We start from the raw sequence: 21,536 nt of genomic DNA on the forward strand, positions 1-21,536 counted from the left end.
AACAATGCAAGGCCAGCTCATTTGAATAATTTTTGGGCACGCCACTCAATGCACCAGGGCTGTGATTTATGGTGGCTATAAGTATAATGGTGGTACCATTTGAATCATTTTCCAATTAGGGCTGCACCTAGCTTGTCCCCTTGTGCAGGCCACCCACATTGGAGTGCGTTGGGTGCCTCAGGCACATTACAGGCCCAAGCCTCTTGTGCACAATATTCTGCAGTATACAGAGTGCCAGTGTACGCCAAAGGTTTAACTACTGGACATTGCCCCACTGTACTAGAACTAAGAGTAAAAACACAGTATTAACTTTTATAGGAACAGGAGTAGGCCATTCAGCCCCTCGTGCCTGCTCTGCCATTTGATAAGATCATGGCTGATCTGTGATCTAACTCCATATACCTGCCTTTGGCCCATATCCATTAATACCTTTGGTTGCCAAAAAGCTATCTATCCCACAATTAAATTTAGCAATTGAGCTAGTATCAATTGCCGTTTGCAGAAGAGAGTTCCAAACTTCTACAACCCTTTGTGTGTAGAAATGTTTTCTAATCTCACTCCTGAAAGGTCTGGCTCTAATTTTTAGACTGTGCCCCCTACTCCTAAAATCCCCAACCAGCAGAAATAGTTTCTCTCTATCCACCCTATCTGTTCCCATTAATATCTTATAAACTTCGATCAGATCACCCCTTAACCTTCTAAACTCTAGAGAATGCAACCCCAATTTGTGTAATCTCTCCTCATAACTTAACCCTTGAAGTCCGGGTATCATTCTAGTAAACCTACGCTGCACTCCCTCCAAGGCCAATATGTCCTTCCGAAGGTGCGGTGCCCAGAACTGCTCACAGTACTCCAGGTGCGGTCTAACCAGGGTTTTGTATAGCTGCAGCTTAACTTCCGCCCCCTTGTACTCTAGTCCTATAGATATAAAGGCCAGCATTCCATTAGCCTTATTGATTATTTTCTGCACCTGTTCATGACACTTCAATGATCTATGTACCTGAACCCCGAAGGTCCCTTTGGACATCTACTGTTTTTAACTTTTTACCATTTAGAAAGTACCCTGTTCTATCCTTTTTTGATCCAAAGTGGATGACCTCACATTTGTCTGCATTGAATTCCATTTGCCAGTTTTGCCCATTCACCTGATCTATCAATATCGCTTTGTAAATTTATGTTTTCACCTACACTGCTTACAATGCCACCAATCTGTGTGTCATCGGAAAACTTAGATATGAGACTTTCTATGCCTTCATCTAAGTCGTTAATAAATATTGTGAATAATTGAGGCCCCAAGACAGATCCCTGCGGGACTCCACTAGTCACATCCTGCCAATGTGAGTACCTACCCATTATCCCTACTCTGTCGCCTTTCGCTCAGCCAACTTCCCAACCAAGTCCGTACTTTTCCCTCGATTCCATGGGCTTCTATCTTAGCTAACAGTCTCTTATGTGGGACCTTATCAAATGCCTTCTGGAAGTCCATGTAAATAACATGCATTGACATTCCCCTGTCGAATGTCCACTACTTTAGTCACCTCATCAAAAAAAAAATCAATCAGGTTTGTCAAGCACGACCTACCTTTCACAAATCCATGCTGGCTCTCTCTGATTAACTGAAAATTCTCGAGGTGTTCAGTCACCCTATCCTTAATTATAGACTCCAGCATTTTCCCCACAACAGATGTTAGGCTAACTGGTCTATAATTCCCCGGTTTCCCCCTCTCTCCTTTCTTAAAAAGCGGAGTGACTGCAATTTTCCAATCCACAGGGACAGTTCCTGAATCGAGAGAACTTTGAAAGATTATAGTTAGGGCTTCCGCAATGTGCTCACCTACTTCCTTTAAAACCCTGGGATGGAAACCATCTGGTCCTGGGGATTTGTCACTCTTTAGTGCTATTATTTTCTTCATTACTGTTGCTTTACTTATGTTAATTTTATCGAGTCCCTGCCCCCGATTCAATATTAGTTTTCTTGGGATTTCCGGCATGCTATCCTCTTTTTCCACTGTAAACACTGATGCAAAGTAATTGTTCAACATGTCTGCCATTTCCCCATTGTCAACGACAATATCCCCACTTTCAGTTTTTAAGGGGCCAACACTGCTCCTGACCACCCTCTTTTTCCTAATGTAACTATAAAAGTTCTGCGTATTGGTTTTGATATCCCTTGCGAGTTTCTTTTCATACTCTCTTTTTGTAGCCCTTACTATCTGTTTTGTGACCCTTTGTTGATCTTTGTATCTTTCCCATTCATCAGGATCTGTGCCATTTTTTGCCTTTTTGTATGTCCTTTCCTTATGTCTTATACTGTCCCATACCTCTTTAGTTGTCCATGGCTGTTTTTTTTGGCAAGTAGAGTTCTTGCCCCTCAGGGGTATAAACCGATTCTGTATTTCGTTAAATGTTTCTTTAAACATTTCCCACTGATCATCAGTCGTTTTACCCATTAACAGATTTGCCCAGTTTACTGTGGACAGTCTCTGTCTCATCCCATTGAAGTCGGCCTTACCCAAGTCTAGAATCTTAGCAGCTGACTCACTTTTTTCCCTTTCAAACACTGCCTTGAACTCGATTATGTTATGATCGCTATTGGATAGATGTTCACGGACAGTTAAGCTGTCAACTGAATCTGGTTCATTACTCATTACTAAATCTAGTCTGGCTTGCCCCCTTGTTGCCTCTAGGACATACTGCTGTAGAAAACTATCCCGGACACACAAGAAATTCACTACCTTTCTGACAGTTGCTAGTCTGCTTTTCCCCATCTATGTGAAGGTTAAAGTCCCCCATTAAGACCACTATGCCTTTCTTACACGCTTGTCTAATCTCTGCATTTATACAATCTAATTGTGTTCAATTCTGAAGCACCAATATTCCTCACTTTGAACAAAAAAATTCTCAAGAAAAATCTCCCATAAAGACAAGCTGCCACAATGAACGTATTTTACCATTAAATCCATCCTTTGTAACAGTAACTTTTGCCAAGAAATCAAAACATCCTCGACCTTAAATAACAACGGCGACAAGAGAAACATTAAAAATGTCCATTTTGTTCAGTTTTTAATCCATTACTTTCCCTTTCCCCAAGCATGCACACTCTTATTAATTAACCCCTGAACAAACTGATCACCTACCTGCAGGCTCCACACTCAAATGTTCCATTACCCTGGTGACAATCTGGGCTATTGGGGAATCCCTTTTTATGGCAATCGCATTCACAAACAAACTCCAGTGCAACTTCTACCTTCTCAGTAAATCCCAGAGGTTTGATTTGAATAGTTGTCTTCTCTCCATTATTTGGGCATTTGTTTGCTGTGATACTTATGTTGAAGTTCACCTAAAAGTAAAGTAACTTTTACATATGAAGAAAATGTATTTTCATTCTTTAGATACTTCCAAATCAGATGCTGTCGCTTAAAGGATTGGTTCAACGGAAAAAAACATTTGCACCAGTTTCTGACGTAATGAACTCCTGATTTCACCCATGTTGCCACAGTGGGGGATACCAAGTCATAGGGCTTGGAAAGTGGGGGTGGGAGAGAGAGAAGAGAAGCAAGGGTGAAAGGATTATTCACTGCAGTCTGTTCATGTATTTTCTAGTTAGCGTGTTCACAGAGTTCTAAGAGCCAGCAGAGTAAAGTGCATGGCATGTGCTGACTGGGGAGGAGAAAGAAATGAGAAAAAGTAGAACTTTAAGGATGAAATTAGTACAGTTTGCATTGCAGCAAGACTAATTTAATTTCTGTATTAAAATTACAAAGTTGTGTTCAATATTTTCCCTATGCTGCACAGTTCCACTGCACAATGCTATTAAAATCAGGTCCACCTTCACAACAAACTATTGACCCGCTCAATGTATTAGGACAGAAGCACTTATTACAAAGAGTTTAAATTCATGTACTGACCAAATTTTAAATAATTTTGACATCAACCTTTATATTCCTACCAACGTGTGCTCTTTTTAATTTAATTTGTCAATTTCTATATTTTGTAAAGTGAGGAATGTCAGTAGAAGGGAATGTAAACTTTCCATTTCAACAGTCAACATTTCAAGGTAAGATATAGCAGTCAGATGCAGAATAAAGCTCCCTTAACTTTGCCTGAAAAAGACCTCAGTCCTAACTTCAACCTAATTGTCCATATCAGCCACCCTGTAGCTTCCTGGCAAGATATAAATTTAGTGCCAAATTAGGGTCATTTTTATGCTTGGGCCCAGATCAATAGGAACTGGTTAGAAACTGGCCAAATTCATTGCACTTAGGACCTTTACAGCCAGCAGAGAGAACTTCACGACCAGCAACGGAGATTTTCATCCCATTGTTCTTGTCTGGATTTGTAACTAAATCCTAGAGATGAAATGCCAGTGTCTAACCCACTGCACCAACCAGTCCTCCAGAAATGCTGGTCTATCATCAAATCTCTCGATTTCTTATTCCTTACTACACCATTTCTCTCATTCTGTCCCAAATTAGAAGTGCAGCAACAAGACCTCCATAACAAATTTCTGGCAAATTTGTAAAACCAAAGAAACTTTTCTAATTTAACAGTACTGCTATAGCAGATGCAGCAAAAAAATAAAAATACATGCATAACATGCTGCCCCAATAGCCTAGTGCAAAAAGGGAATGCCCGATGTAAGAACGCAAGAAATAGGAGCTGGAGTAGGCCATACGACCCCTCAAGCCTGCTCCGCCATTCAATCAGATCATGGCTGATCTTCGACCTCAACTCCACTTTCCCGCCCGATCCCCATATTCCTTAATTCCCCTAGAGTCCAAAAATCTACCTATCTCAGCCTTGAATATAGCACTAAACTACACAGACCAAAAGTGGAGGTCAAAGAGATTCAATTTACAAGACCTCTACTAGATTCAATTGGAGGTATCTTGTCATTTTACTTGATCATGGACATGGAGGTAGTAACATGCAAGGACAGAGAAGGGACAACATTGACTTGGGCTAAGATCATGAATGACCATTTTTGGATCCTTACACAGTAAGAAAGACAGCATGACTGCATCAGATCCTTTGGGAGCAGCAACATATCTTGATAGTCACCAACACTTCACAGGTACCAAAAATAGACAAGAGAGAACCTAGGTATAGAGTGGTTGCATATATCTACACATTATGCAGGAGGAAGACCCAAGCATTATGATCAGTCATGAAGGGGTGGAGGGAGACGAGAAGGGTAACCTCTAAATTTGAAGTGTCAACTTCAGTCTAAACCACGATATGCAAAAAAGCTGATAGTGAGCTATCTTCCTGGCTCCCAAGTTCAGTACCATAGCAAGTGCATATTTCATTTGCATTGCCATTGATCAAACCTTTCAGAAAATGTTACTGTGGGCAATGGATTGACTGGATCTTACCTCATCGCCAATTTGAATGCCTAAACACTTCCTGCCATTTTCCCCTGTGTAAACGGTATTATTCTTACAGAAGGCTGTATAATGTATTGACACTCCTTCTGGTAATTTGCTGTTCTCCAGGATAACCTCAGAAGATAAAGCCTGTAAAAAAAGATGGAAGAGTAACCATCACTGTATTTGTAAGTTGAATAAATTTTGATGCAAGGGTCACCTTAATGGTCAGTACTTACGTGATAAGCATCAAGAATTAGCTTGATTACATTACTGGAGTTTGATGACAGAACACCCACTTCAGATTTTGGAATGAGGTCATGGAGTGCCTATTATAAATAGAGCAACAATGTTAAATTCCAGTTATGAAATGGCAATACTTGTCAAGTTACCAAATGTTTTCACTTTAAATAAGGCATTAATCTGAGGCCATTTCTGCTTTTTCCATTGGTTCGGATGAATGGAAAACACCCTCAAGGGGAGACAAAAAAAAGGAATTGCATCAACTCTGAAATAACAACTAGGATTTAGAAGAGCTAAGGGTGCTAAGTTCCATTCTCTAAGTTGAAAACCTAATCCAAATTTTATAATCTTGAATGTAACTGTGGGGTTAAGACGTGGAAAACATTTGAGCAAAATCAGAAGGGTCATCAGTGAACGATACCAGGAACTGAATATTTATTAAATCATAACTGCACTAAGCTGAGCGCTTGCAAAATTAATGAAGATTTGACTAAAGCATACAAAATCAAAAATCTCCCATTATCAGTACATCGTGATTTATACTTTAATTTAGCAATATAGTTCAGCGTTCCATTTGTTGCAATTTCACAACATTTGGAAATTTCAAGTGTCTTTGATATAGAACTTTTTTTTCCCCCCACCAATGTACACGACTTGCAACTATATTGAATTTTATCTGCCACAGTTCTGCCCACAGACTTTATATTGCATATGTTGTAGGTCCTTGGCTGCATCAGACTCTACCTCTACTTCTTTTAGTATTGTCTATGAATCTGGCTAACTTGGGCTAACTTGCATTGAATGGACGCCCAGTCTGCCTTTTCCACTGGTTTGGGTGAATGGAAAATATCAACAAAAAAGGAAGAGACTGCATTAAATCCAAGCTGAGGTAAGCACAACAGCCCACTACTTTCTGCAGTGCTGACAAGCCCTAACAAGCAGCTGTTGTTTCTTTGTCAATTTTCTATTCATTTTTAGATTTTACCTTGAATTTCAACCACTTTAAAGCAGATGTCATTGCCTTTATGTAGAAGTTTCTCAAATGCTTTCAGGAAATCTAATTACGCCATTTCATAATGCTTTCTAGTCAAACCCCATTCCAGCACTTGAACGCAATCTAGTTTAACATCAGGGCAACACTAAAGGAGTTGTGCGTTCAGTTCTGGGTACAGAACCACAGGAAGGATATATTGGCTTTGGAGGGGGTATAGCGCAGATTTACCAGAATTTAAAGGATTAAATTACGACGACAGGTTGCATAAACTTGGTTTGTATTCCCCCGAGTTTACAAGGTTGAGGGGTGATCTAATCGAAGTATTTAAAATGATTAAGGGAGTCAATAGGATAGATGCAGAAAAACTATTTCCTCTGGTGGGGAATCCAGAACAAGAGGGCATCATCTTAAAATTATAGCTAGGCTATTTAGAAATGAGATCAACAAGCACTTTTTCACATAAAAGGTAGTGGAAATCTGGAACTCTCTCCCCCAAAAGGCTGTTGACGAGGGTACAAGTGAAATTTTGAGGACCGAGATCAATAGATTTTTTTTTTGTTTGGTAAGGGTATCAAGGGATATGGAGCAAAGGCGGGTAAATGGAGTTGAGGTACAGATCAACCATGATTGGACTGAATTGAGGGGTTGAACGACCTACTGGTATTGCTAAGCTCGTGAGTGTGACTTTGCCAAATGCACTGCCCTTTAAATAAGTCATTAAACAGAGATTCTGTCTGCCTTTTCCAGTGGTTTGGATGAATGGAGAACACCCTATGACACTACTTGAATAGTAGGGAGTTCTCCCGATGACCAAGCCAACATTCCTGCATCAACCAACCATCAAAAGGATTAACCTGTTATTCATCTCATTTGTTATTAGTGGAACGTGGTGTGCAAATTGCTTACGCATTAATAACCATACTTCAAGAAAAGTAATTCATTGGTTCTGGAGTGCTTTACAACACCCTGAAAAATGCGATAAGGTGCTATGTAAATGCAAGCGTTTCTTCCAAAACAGTATGGAATAAGGTACCACATAATAGGCTCATGACTAAGGTCAGAGCATGTGGAGTCAGGGGGCAAGTAGCAGAATGGATAGCAAGCTGGCTACAAAACAGAGTAGGGGTTAATTGTTGTTACTCAAACTGGCAAAAGGTGGGAAGTGATGTTCCACAAGGATCAGTGCTGGGACCACTGTTGTTCACCATATACATAAACGATTAGGACTCAGGAATCAGAAGTACAATTTTAAAATTTGCAGATGACCCCAAATTGGGGGGTATAGTTAATACTGAGGAAGACTGCGACAAAATACAGGAAGGCATTAATGAACTTGCAGAATGGCATGTAATTGGTAAATGAATTTCAATATAGATAAGTGTGAGGTGTTACATTTTGGTAGGAAAAATGGGACCACATACTCCTTGGAAAATACGAGTCTAAACAGGGTAGAGGAGCAGAGGGATTTAGGGGTACAGATACACAAATCACAAAGTAGCGAAGCAGGTTATTAACATTAAAAAAGCAGCAAACCAAGCACTGGGGTACATTTCTGGAGGGATAAAATTGAAAAGCAGAGAAGTTATGCTAAACTTATACAGAACCTTGGTTAGACCACACTTGGAGTATTGCAAACAGTTCTGGTCTCCACACTATAAAAAGGATATAGAGGTACTGGAGAAGGTGCAAAAAAGATTTACTAGGATGATACCAGAAATGAGAGGTTATACCAGGAAAGACTGAATAGGCTGGGGCTCTTTTCTCTAGACAAAAGACTGACGGGTGACCAGATAGAGGTCTTTAAGGTTATTAAAGGGTTTGATAGGGTAGACAGAGATGATTTTTCCACTTGTGGGGGAGATCAGAACTAGAGGCCATAAATATAAAAGAGTCACTAATAAATCTAATAGGGAATTCAGGAGAAACTTCTTCACCCAAACAGTGGTAAGAACGTGGAAGTCGCTATCACAAGGAGTAGCTGAGGCAACTAACATTCAAGCATTTAAGGGGAAGCTAGATAAACACATGAGGGAGAAGGGAATAAAAGGATAGATTGATAGGCTTAGATGAAGGGTGGGAGGAGGCTCACATGGAGCACAAACACCAGCACGGACTTGTTGGGCCGAATGGCCTGTTTCTGTGCTGTACATTGTTATTTATTAGTTCTCCCCCAAAACCATCCGGTAAGTTATTTAAGCGTTAACTCCTACCACCAAGTACACCCTGTGGTCAAATGTCAATAATGAACGGGCTTTTAGACTGTAATTTTTACATCAGATTCTGGATGAATTAGAATTCTGTACTGACTCATACAAAATATAGTCTGAAATTTCTTGCATATTTGGAAGCACTTACCTTGTATACACCCTTGAACTCTTCTGTAACAGCAAAAATAGGCTGAATATTATTGTCACTAAGTTTTTGTACCAAATGAGCAATGGATGGATAATCCTGTAGACAAAATTTCAGAATTTCAGATGACTTGACACTTTACAGCACAACTTTCGATATTTTACATGAAGTATTCTAAAGGTAGGCTGAAGAATTAAGTTTAAGCTACAAACATTCCCAAGATCCATACTGCCAAAATCAAATAACAAACTTACATAATAATCACTCATGGTGTACAGACCCTGAGTACTGAGATGGCAATTCCCATCATTTGGTAGAACAATGCCACCCAGTTTACCATCTCCAGCAAAATGAAATCCCGCATCTGTAGAGAACACGAGCAATCGAGTGACATTTCTCCAGCCAATTTTATCCTGTGAAGTAGAGAATAATTAAATAGTGTCTCTATTTATAAATCTAGCACAGCTACAATGGGCCATAAACTTCTATGGTTCTATCTTAATAGGTTTATTTGGGAAAGAGAAGCAATTGGTACAGAATAAAGCAACAAGGGCACTCTAAATGTAAAGGAGAGCACTGATGAAATACTGGACAAGTTTAAGTTTGAGTATAGAAAGGAGGGAGTCAAGGGGCGATCCACTGAAGTATATATTAAATATTATAGGAGGAGGTAAATCCAGATTACCACTATGAAAGCAGCACTAAAAGAAATAAAAAGTAGTGAGTGAAAATAATTCAGTAGAGTTATTGAGTAAAAACTTTGGAATAATCTATGAAGCAAGTCAAGAGACACAAAATATTGAGATTATTCAAAATACAAAGATACCACCATTATTTCCACTTACCCCACAGACAGCAACCTGCATTATGGCATCAAAACCACCTTCTGGAGAGTCCAAGTTTCCAGAAATAGTCTGGTTGCTTACGAGTTCATTGAACTTTGATCCATCATTGGTCAACGGTAGCACATTTTTGTAACTGAATGGACTTGTACATATTTCACCATTTGTGCACGGATTTTTCCTCTTGGCCGGGGTTGTGCTGATGTAAGGCATCACAGTCTTATCCACAAAAGAACCAAACCCTAAATAGGAACAGGTTTTTCACAAGATGAAGCATCTGTTAAATGTAAAGCAGCAGAATAGGAACTAGGATAAAATATCATTTTTACCAATTCTGAAATCAGAAGTTATCTTCTGCATTTCATTTTTCAATTCCGTTCCCAACTTCTTCACATTTTCCAAGTCATCCTTCATAGAAAAAGAGAGGTCCATAAGATAATAGAGATCAATGGGGTAGTCTTCAGCTCTCTTAAAATACAGTGGGAAGGTTTGTGGCTCTCCTGAAAAAAAGTTCCAAGAAGTGTTAGAAATGGGCATATGAAATGCAAATCCACAAGCTTGATATGCTTTAGGAAGATTTCTCTGAGGTGCTAATCTCACTAAATAGCACTAAGTTTTGTACCACAATGCACATTGTGAATGCCACAAATATGGCTGCCTTCAAGCTTTGAAAGTGGTCCACAGGAAGAGAGTGTCATGCAGGTTAACACTATGTCCAAGATATTTATACCCTTGCACTGGCACTTTTAAGTAATCTTTAATCATTACAATACATACAGTTCTGAACTGCATCTTTATTCTTGGATCAGAAAGACAGCACCGAGACAGTGACAATGCACAAAATGTCTCAAAAATATTAAACTCAACAGCTCCTAATAGCATAACCTCAGAAGGATTAGAGCAGTAAAATGGGTGGAAAGTGGAGAAGAGATGGCTTGTGAACAGTGTTGAGAAACCCTCAAGACATTACCCACAAAGTGGCTGCTTCACAAGCATACTGAACTCAACACTGGTGGCTTTTGCCTTGATGTGAAACAACAAAGAGACATTTTACTACCCAGTTCCTCAAATAACTTAGTGAGGTCATCACCTAATCTTGCTTCCTGTGTCAAACTCTTAGCCTCAAAAAGCTAAAGTTCTATGCACAACAAAGTGATGCTTTGAAATCCCACCTCAGGACATCAGCACGATCTAGGTTGAAAATGTGGTGCAGCTCTGAGGTAGTACTGTCTTTTGAATCAAGTATTAAAATCAAGGTCCTGCCTGCCTGTTCCAGCGGGTGTAGAAAATTTTATGACGCTATACAAAGAGAAGCTGGCAAGTTCTCCCTGTATCCTCCCTCAGTCACCACCACCAAAACAGATCATTTATCTCATTTGTTGTTTATGGGACCTTGCAGTACACAAATTGGTTGCTGCGATTGCCTATAAAACTTAAAAAATAATTAATTGGCTGTGAAATGCTTTGGGACATCTGAGCACATAAATCACTATAGTAACAAAAGTTCCTTTTTTTCTTTCAAAGGAAGGTGGTGGATAAATTTTAGTACGGATTTACTAAAATGAGAAAAATTTAAATTGGCAAAAAATAATGAATGCGATCTAATAACTACCCTATTCCATTCCAAGTAAGTGGATCCCAGGTGCCAAAATAAGGACTAGCAACGAAAGAAAATTTTGACATGCAAGAAACTTAAGGCTCCTCAAGCCTATAGATTCAAACAGATCAAACACCAGCTCTCTCAAATAAACAGATTAGCAGACAAATGAATAGCTTAACCTTGCAGGGAATTCCCCAACCACATTTTCTGTCAACACTGTACAGCATGATAATCTATTTACTACATAAACCCTTAATAAACGATCTAAATATCTGCAGCTACAAGATGGCTGGATATTCATATTGCAATTAGAAATTACTGGTCATAACATCAATGGTTGACATTGAATCACAGAAGCTTTACACACAGGTGGAGGCCATTCAGCCCATTATATCTGCTCTCTATAGAAGCTAAACATTTTGTCCATTCCCCTGTCGTTTCCCATTTTTCCTTTTCAAATATTTATCCACTTCCATTTTAAAGGCCATTAAGTATTCTGCTTCCACCACTAATAAGTTACTCAACGACCTAAAAACCATCTAAGTGAAAGAAATTCTCCAAACGTCTCCCTTAGTTCTTATGATCTTAAATTTATTCCCTCTAGTTACGGACTCACCGACCAGTGGGAATAGTTTTTTTTCCTATTTACTTTATCAAAAACCATAATTCTGATCACCATCAGATCTCCTCTTCGCATATTCAATTCTCGTGAAGGTCCGCAGTTTCTCAAGTCTCATCTCATAATGGAAAACGAAATCTCTCTGCTCTTCTACTCCTTTTAAAGTTTTACTATTTAGTCTATGGAGCTGATTTTCCTGACTTTTGTCAACTGGAAACGGACATTTTCCCATGTGCCAAGACCAGGAAAAGGGGGCGGAGACCCGTTTTGCCATAAAATGGCAATGAGTATAAAGTGTAAAAACTTGGCTCTTCAGTCCACTGTGAATTACAAGAATTCCCCCTTCCTTCCCTGTAATGAAAATACAGGGAAGGAGGGGGGAAAATACTGAAAATACAGGGAAGGAGGGGGGAAAATACTGAAAAGGGAAGGAAGGGGGACTCTTGCTCAGGTAAAATACAGCTGCAGCCAGACTCCACTTGTCAAAGTAGAATTGGGCTATCCCATGGACCATCTAGGTCACAAGGCTGGACTGTACCCTATTGAATCAGGATGTTTGGAATATCAAGGTGTTGAGCAAAATGATGTGGATAGTGCTGAGATGGAAAAGGCAGAATTGACTTTTTAAAAAAATATAACTTATGCCTATGATACAGTTGAGGTGTTTACCAATTTGCTGCAAACGTATTCCTTGAAAATGCTATCCAGACAACTAGGCAGTTTACATGTCAATAGTTCTATGGCTTGGTTCACACAATAAAGTGCCATTCTGACTGTATGCTTGAAGGTGATGGATTTTCTGATGTGCGTAAAATCAGTTCTGAACATCCCAGTGAAACCTAGTACTTAAACACTCTTCCCTGCCATGATTTGTTTTAGGCATATATTTGAATGGTGCAGAGACTATTATTTTCAGCAGTGCATACTAATCTAAAATCACATTCCACTTTATAGCAAGTAACAAAACCCAAAGTATTATTTTCAAAGCTGATTATGGAAATACCTGATCTCAATTTCAGGGTTAGCTTCTGTGGTCGAATCTGTGTAATGTCTTCCAGCTTTACCTTCTCTCCGCTTGTACGGCCAGTAAGTTCTTTATTGGCATCTACATGTTGTGACCCTGTGGGATTTTCAATATCTTTCACTGTACATCCTCTCTCTTTTAATGATTCTATATCATCACACCGTGCAGAGTTTGGTTCCCCCTGTTGCAAGAATTCCTACAAAAAAAGGAATGTGATGCAAGTTTATATGCTTGAGATTAAGATTAAAATGAATTAATCACATCTGTAGACTTTTGACCACATTTAGTGCCAATCATTTCCTGCCATTCGATGTCATTACCATGTTGAGTCATAGAAATTGTCGCACAGGAGGCAGTTACTTCATCTGGAGCTACCTGCGTGGATTTTCCGATCAAGACTGCCCATTTTAAATCTGAGCAAGTCACGTAGCCGAGTTTCTGGCTGGGGTTCTGTTCCACTGGAATGCCAGTCACTTTAGCATCTGCACCATTCACCAACCAGCAGAAGCAATCGTTCATGGTTTACTCTCTCAAAGCCTTCCATAACTTCTACATACTACATATAAAAAATTGACTGCAAGCACTAGTTATATACCTTATGAACAAAATATAGATTCTAATGAGCTACAATTATTTACAAAAAATGTCTGAACATTTCCTGAGGTAACTTTTTCCATTATAAATGCCTAAATCCACATTTATAATAGAAACTGCTTATATAAAACAAGAATCTTGTATTAAGATAATTGGCAAAAGCAGAGGGGAGTTGGAGAATTTTTTTTATGTACGAGTTATGATCTAGAACGCACTGCCTGAAAGGGTAGTACAAGCAGATTCAATAGTAACTTTCAAAAGGGAACTGGATAAATACTTGAAATACTCGGAACGGAGCTACAGGCGGAAGCGGACCTGGGAGAGAGCGCAGGACTCGGAGACTACTAAAGGCCCAGGCTCGAAGGCCTACCCGCACTCGAAGAGAGGCAATCGGTGAAAAAACAAGTAGTGACTTCACAGGGCAGCAGGTCGGTGATTGGCTGGTGAGTATTAGTTTTTTTCTGAGTTAGGGAATTGGATAAAATTGAATTAAAAGCTAGAAGCATAAAACTACTGGTAGCTCATTAAAATGAAAGCTTAAACTACCTAACTAGAGTAATAGAACCAAAAATAACCGTATTTAAGGCTTAATTTGTTTTAAGTTAATCTAATAAATTAAGGCATGGCAGGGCAGCTCAGACCCGTCGAATGCACGACCTGTGCCATGTGGGAACTCCAGGACGCTTCCCGTGTCCTGGACAACCACATGTGCAGGAAGTGTTGTCAGCTGGTGGAGCTCGAGCTCCAGGTTTCGGACCTTGAGCAGCAGTTGACGTCACTGCAGTGCATCCGCGAGGCTGAGGGTTCCGTGTCTAGCATGTTTCAGGATGTGGTCACCCCGCAGATTAAGAGTGCACAGGCAGAGGGGGACTGGGTGACCGCCAGACAGACAAGGACGACCAGGCAGCTGGTGCAGCAGAGGGGGAGGAGAAAGGTTGAGAGGACAATAGTGATAGGGGATTCTATAGTTAGGGGAGCAGACAGGTGTTTCTGCAGCCACAAACGTGATTCCAGGATGGTATATTGCCTCCCTGGTGCCAGGGTCATGGATGTCACTGAGCGGCAGCAGGACATTCTGAAGGGGGAGGGTGAACAGCCAGAGGTTGTGGTCCATATCGGTACCAACGGCATAGGTAAAAAGAGGGATGAGGTCCTGCAAGCAGACTATAAGGAGTTAGGAAATAAGTTAAAAAGCAGGACCTCAAGGGTAGTAATCTCAGGATTACTCCCAGTGCCACGTGCTAGCGAGTATAGGAATAGGAGAATAGATCAGATAATGCGTGGCTGGAGGGTTGGTGCAAGAGGGAGGGATTTAGATTCCTGAGGAATTGGGAACGATTCTGGGGAAGGTGGGACCTGTACAAGCCATACAGGTTGCACCTCAACAGATCCAGAACTAATATCTTGCAGGGGGGTTTGCTACTGCTGTTGGGGAGGGTTTAAACTAGAGTGGCAGGGGGATGGGAACCTGAGTGGGGAGTCAGAAGAGAGTAAAGTTGAGAGAAGCAAAATAGGGGAAGACCCAGGGGAAATTTACAATACAAACAGTAGTTCAAGAACAAGTGAAAGGGAAAAGCGTAGAGCAGCAGAAAGAAAGTGTACTTTAGGCACTACAGATAAAGTGAAAACTAGGTGTAGTAAAGCGATTAACCCAGCATCAAAGCTGAAGGTCAGGCTAGGGTGTGTGGCCCAACTAAGAGTTCTATATACAAACGCACGGAGTATAAGGAATAAAGTAAATGAACTACTGGCACAAATTCAAATTGGAGGGTATGACATGATAGCTATTACTGAGACATGGCTGCAGGATGGTCAGGATTGGAGACTAAATATACCGGGTTATAAGGTCTACAGGAGAGATAGGGAAAATGGAAGAGGGGGAGGAGTAGCCTGAGCGATTAGAGATGAAATCACTTCAATGATAAAGGAAGATATAACGAGGGGTAAGCAGCCAACAGAGACCTTATGGGTTGAATTGAGAAATAGGAAAGGATCTAAGACTATAGTGGGAGTTGTATATAGGACCCTGGCAGCAGCTCTGAAGTGCTAGATTGTATAAATGCAGAGATGAGACAAGCGTGTAAGAAAGGCATAGTGGTCTTAATGGGGGACTTTAACCTTCACATAAGAACATAAGAAATAGGAGCATGAGTAGGCCAATCGGCCCCTCAAGCCTGCTCCGCCATTCAATAAGATCATGGCTGATCTGATCCTAACCTCAAATCTAAATTCATGTCCAATTTTCTGCCCGCTCCCCGTAACCCCTAATTCCCTTTACTTCTAGGAAACTGTCTATTGGGATTGGGAAAAGCAGACTAGCAACTGCCAGAAAGGTAGTGAATTTCTTGAGTGTGTCCGGGATAGTTTTCTACAGCAGTATGTCCTAGAGGCAACAAGGGGGCAAGCCAGACTAGATTTAATAATGAGTAACGAACCAGATTTAGTTAACAGCTTAACTGTGCGTGAACATCTATCCAATAGCGATCGTAACATGATCGAGTTCAAGGTAGTGTTTGAAAGGGAAAAAAGTGAATCAGCTGCTAAGATTCTAGACTTGGGTAAGGCAGACTTCAATGGGATGAGACAGAGGCTGTCCACAGTAAACTGGGCAAATCTGTTAATGGGTAAAACGACTGATGATCAGTAGGTAATGTTTAAAGAAACATTTAACGTGATACAGAATCGGTTTATACCAGAGGGGCAAGAACTCCACTTGCCAAAAAAAACAGCCATGGACAACTAAAGAGGTAAGGGACAGTATAAGACATAAGGAAAGGGCACACAAAAAGGCGAAAAATGGCACAGATCCTGGCGAATGGGAAAGATACAAAGATCAACAAAGGGTCACAAAACAGATAGTAAGAGCTACAAAAAGAGTATGGAAAGAAACTTGCAAGGGATATCAAAACCGACACGAAGAACTTTTATAGTTATATTAGGAAAAAGAGGGTGGTCAGGAGCAGTGTTGGCCCCTTAAAAACTGAAAGTGGGGATATTGTCATTGACAATGGGGAAATGGCAGACATGTTCAATAGTTACTTTGCGTCAATATTTACAGTAGAAAGAGAGGATAGCATGCTAGAAATCCCAAGAAAATTAATATTGAATTGGGAACATGGACTCAATAAAATTAACATGAGTAAAACAACAGTAATGAAGAAAATAATAGAACAAAAGGGTGACAAATCCCCAGGACCAGATGGTTTCCATCTAAGGGTTTTAAAGGAAGTAGGTGAGCACAATACAGATGCCCTTACTATAATCATTCAAAGTTCCCTAGATTCAGGAACTGTCCCTCTAGATTGGAAAATTGCACGTCATTCCGCTTTTTAAGAAAGGAGAGGGGGAAACCAGGGAATTATTAGCCTAACATCAGTTGTGGGGAAAATGCTGGAGTCTATAATTAAGGATAGGGTGACTGAACACTGAGAATTTTCAGTTAATCAGAGAGAGCCAGCATGGATTTGTGAAAGGTAGGTCGTGCCTGACAAACCTGATTGAATTTTTTTGAAAGTGACTAAAGTAGTGGATAGGGGAATATCAATGGATGTTATTTATATGGACTTCCAGAAGGCATTTGATAAAAGACCCACATAAGAGACTGTTAGCTAAGATAGAAGCACATGGAATCGAGGGAAAAGTATGGACTTGGTTAGGAAGTTGGCTGAGCGAAAGGCGACAGAGTAGGGATAATGGGTAGGTACTCACATTGGCAGGATGTGACTAGTGGAGTCCCGTAGGGATCTGTCTTGGGGCCTCAATTATTCACAATATTTATTAACGACTTAAATGAAGGCGTAGAAAGTCTCATATCTAAGTTTGCCGATGACACAAAGGTTGGTGGCATTGTAAGCAGTGTAGATGAAAACACAAAATTACAAAGGGATATTGATAGATTAGGTGAATGGGCAAAACTGTGGCAAATGGAATTCAATGTAGGCAAATGTGATGTCATCCACTTTGGATCAATAAAGGATAGAACAGCGTACTTTCTAAATGGTAAAAAGTTAAAAACAGTGGATGTCCAAAGGGACTTCGGGGTTCAGGTACATAGATCATTGAAGTGTCATGAACAGGTGCAGAAAATAATCAATACGGCTAATGGAATGTTGGCCTTTATATCTAGAGGACTAGAGTACAAGGGGGCAGAAGTTATGCTGCAGCTTTATAAAACCCTGGTTAGACTGCACCTGGAGTACCGTGAGCAGTTCTGGGCATCGCACCTTCGGAAGGACATACTGGCCTTGGAGGGAATGCAGCGTAGGTTTACTAGACTGATACCCGGACTTCAAGGGTTAAGTTACGAGGAGAGATTACACAAATTGGGGTTGTATTCTCTGGAGTTTCGTAGGTTAAGGGGTGATCTGATCGAAGTTTATAAGATATTAAGGGGAACGGATAGGGTGGATAGAGAGAAACTATTTCTGCTGGTTGGGGATTTTAGGAGTCTAAAAATTAGAGCTAGAACTTTCAGGAGTGAGATTAGAAAACATTTCTACACACAAAGGGTGGTAGAAGTTTGGAACTCTCTTCCGCAAATGGCAATTGATGCTAGCTCAATTGCTAAATTTAAATGCGAGATAGATAGCTTTTTGGCAACCAAAGGTATTAAGGTATAGGCCAAAGGCAGGTATATGGAGCTAGATCACAGATCAACCATGATTTTATCAAATGGCGGAGCAGGCTTGAGGGGCTGAATGGCCTACTCCTGTTCCTATGAGGAAAAAAATTGCAGGGCTATGGGAAAAAGCAGGAGATGGGATTAAATGGATCGCTCTTCAGAGTCGGTACAGATGGGCTGAGTGGACTCCTTCTGTGCTGCATGATTCTATGAAAACATATCATGCTGCAATTTCACCCTCCGCCAGTGGTCTTACTGTAGCACCTCAAGTTTACATCTCCCAGTTCTTCGGTCGGCACTGCAGGGAAATTCCTGTGCTCGCAACTAACTTTACATCCCAAATCGCTGCAAGATTTGTTAAAGTATTATATAAAAGGAAAGAATGCAGTACTTTAAAATGGGGATTGAATTAATCTGCACGCTGGTCTAATTATCAGCCCTCTAACTCCCTTTCACCTGAAGGCGCCTTTCATGGCCTCGATATGTCTCAAAGCGCATTACAGCCAATCAAGTACTTTAGAAGTGTAGTCACTGTTGTAAACTAGAGAAGCGCACAGCAAGGTCCCACAAACAGCATTAGTATACACGCCTCTCCCATTTGCCATCTCCATTTTTAACTCCCTACCTTTGTGCCTCTTTTTTCAATTCATTGAACAACCCCACCTTTTTTTGGCTCTTCATTTTCTACCAGTTCTTAATCACCTCTGTCTTTCTTTTGAATTTCTGGTTTGTTCTTTGTTGTTGCTCTTTTTTTTGGATTCCAGGCCCCACTTTTGCCTCTTTCCCTCCCCTCAATTGTGGCTTTTTTTTGAATTTCCAGCTCCACTCAACACCCATTGTGTCTCTTACTTGTCTCCCCATCCCCCATCCCCATTTCCAATCATGCTACATTTATTAAATCCTTTTCTACACTTTCCTTTTTAAAAAAACCCATGTACATTTTTCTCCTTCCCCCTGCTTACCCTCCAGCACCTGCTCCACACCATCTCTTTTTTTGTTCCTGTACAGCTGTTCTCAACTATCTTAAACCCTTAATACTCATGACTTCCTCAAACCACTTAATTTATTCTACACCCGTACCAAATCCTTTTAAGTTAAATATCCCATTCCCACAAACTACATTGTCTCATCTTCAGTAATCAATACCACACCAAATCTACTTCCTTCTGAAAGACGTATCCTTTTGGTCAGCAACACCACAGGAGGTTTGCTAGTATTCTAACCACAACATAATCGTTTCCACATCGTTCACCTGAGGAAGGAGGTAGCCTCCGAAAGCTTGTGAATTTAAAATAAAATTGCTGGACTATAACTTGGTGTTGTAAAATTGTTAACAATTGTCAACCCCAGTCCATCACCGGCATCTCCACATCACAACATAATCAAGCCAATGTTAATTCAAGTCTATGACAATGACTTAGTGGAAACAATAGCTTGTTATGCATGGGATATACAAAGTTCATGTAATTAGTTCTAAATTTGAACTGCTGAGTAAATATATCCAGTGGATAAGTCAATGACAATTTTAGATCTTGTTGAACCTGCTCTAAATATAGTACAATACATTATTAAAATGAAATGTTAAAATTGCAAATAAAAAAGGAATGCTGGAAATGCTCAGGTCAGTTAGCATCTGTAAAAAGCAATGACAGATGACGACATTTTGGGTGTGTACCCTTCATCAGAACTCAAAGAAATTATCACCTGAATTTCTCTTTAGAGATGCTGACTGACCTGCTAAGTATTTCCAGCAATTTTTGTTTTTATTTCATTACATTACTATATATACACACAATAGTAATTTTGATGTCAAAAAGCAGCATCTGTTGCACAGATAAGTTAACATGCACTATACAGAATGTATTACAAAGTACACCATATATGCTTTTGATTTTAGTTTAATATTTTCCCCAATAAAGTTCCACTTTTTAGTTTTAAAAAAGTAATTTTCAGCCTAAATTGAAAAGCTTGCCAACTTGTTTGCGTGTTACAGTGTGTGTCTGTACACTGCTTAGTTGTACATAAAGATGGTGTCCCAGGTAATCTGCAGCATTCTCCCTCCTCTCCAGAACATAAAAATATAAAAGTTACAAATGATAATTGTTATTTTTATTATAATCTCTGATACCTGCATGATGGCAACCACCAGAATTCCCCATTCCCCTGCTGGAATTCCTAGTGAATCCATGGTAGTCGCTCTGGTCTTGCTGACCACCTTGCATTTCAAATGCATATCTTTGCTTTGTCCAAACAAACTTTACAATTAGTTCATTCAAAGCAATTCTGGTTCAAACCTCCTATTAGGAGATTTCATAAATTGTGTTATACTGTGTTAAAAAGGTAGTATTTCAACTTCATATAAATTACAAATGATTGATAAGTATGCAAAACATTTTTAAATGGGTTAATGTCTTTGGTAAAATACCAGACCAAAGAATGTCAGAAGTGTGTTAAGCACTTAGCCACTTTAATATTGTCAATAATTTTTAGGCTCAATTCACTTGTGCCTGTGAACTTCTAACTTACAAGTCATTCACATTTGCCATAGCATAGCCTTTTCATAATGCACTATTACAAAGCACTTTAGATTTGAAAAGACAAAAGACAAAGACAACAAATGGAACCATTTTCCACTTTTACAATTGATAACTTACGTTTTCTGTGCACCATCCACAATTTCTACCAGCTTGTATACAATCCCCACATGATTTTGCATTGGCTTTTAAACACTCACTGGGATCTGTAATATGAAAAGGCAAATTAAGACCACTGTAACATGTCTAGTCATTTACATTAATAGGTACAAAAAAGTACTAAATTTATACTGAAAGCTGTATGTAAGCATTTCAGAAGTCCTCAAAAGTAGCCATTTAAACCAGATTAAATCTGTATACTGATTAAAATCGGATACAATCATGAATTAAACTGTACACGTTAAACATTAGGAACACAGGAACAGGAGTAGGCTACTTCAATTTGTTAGCCGTGGCAGCTCTTTTTAAAAAAAATCGTAATTCCCAGTCCTTATCCCTTAATATCCTTATTTCTCAACTGTTTAATCTTCCTTTTAAGCATCTCTATGGCCTTCTGGGACAATGCATTCCACATTCTTGTAACCCTTTGTGTGGAGATTTTTTCTGGTTCAATGCTAACTCCAATTCTAAATTTTTGGCTCCTTGTTCCAGATTCTCCTACTAGATGAACAAGTTTTTCCCTAGCTGCCATGTCAATTTCTTTCACTATTTTATACACATTAGTTCACCCCTTAACTCCCTTAATGC

General features: G+C 39.8%; 1 protein-coding gene across 2 annotated transcripts in view; it reads right to left on the reverse strand.

Moving 5' to 3' along the window:
• Positions 1–21,536, reverse strand: part of LOC137344497 (integrin beta-1-like) — a 101,351-nt gene that overhangs the window by 16,751 nt on the left and 63,064 nt on the right. For both annotated transcript variants that reach the window (XM_068007539.1, XM_068007531.1), the window contains exons 3-11: positions 20,910–20,995; positions 13,020–13,236; positions 10,127–10,297; positions 9,801–10,039; positions 9,210–9,368; positions 8,959–9,054; positions 5,606–5,695; positions 5,376–5,516; positions 3,138–3,340 (exon numbers count right to left, since the gene is read on the reverse strand). In XM_068007539.1, coding sequence (XP_067863640.1) covers positions 3,138–3,340; positions 5,376–5,516; positions 5,606–5,695; positions 8,959–9,054; positions 9,210–9,368; positions 9,801–10,039; positions 10,127–10,297; positions 13,020–13,236; positions 20,910–20,995 — 1,402 coding nt within the window. The remainder of the gene's footprint in view (positions 1–3,137; positions 3,341–5,375; positions 5,517–5,605; positions 5,696–8,958; positions 9,055–9,209; positions 9,369–9,800; positions 10,040–10,126; positions 10,298–13,019; positions 13,237–20,909; positions 20,996–21,536) is intronic.

The sequence above is a fragment of the Heptranchias perlo genome, chromosome 2, assembly GCF_035084215.1.
Source record: "Heptranchias perlo isolate sHepPer1 chromosome 2, sHepPer1.hap1, whole genome shotgun sequence".
In the NCBI taxonomy this organism is placed as follows: Eukaryota; Metazoa; Chordata; class Chondrichthyes; order Hexanchiformes; family Hexanchidae; genus Heptranchias; species Heptranchias perlo.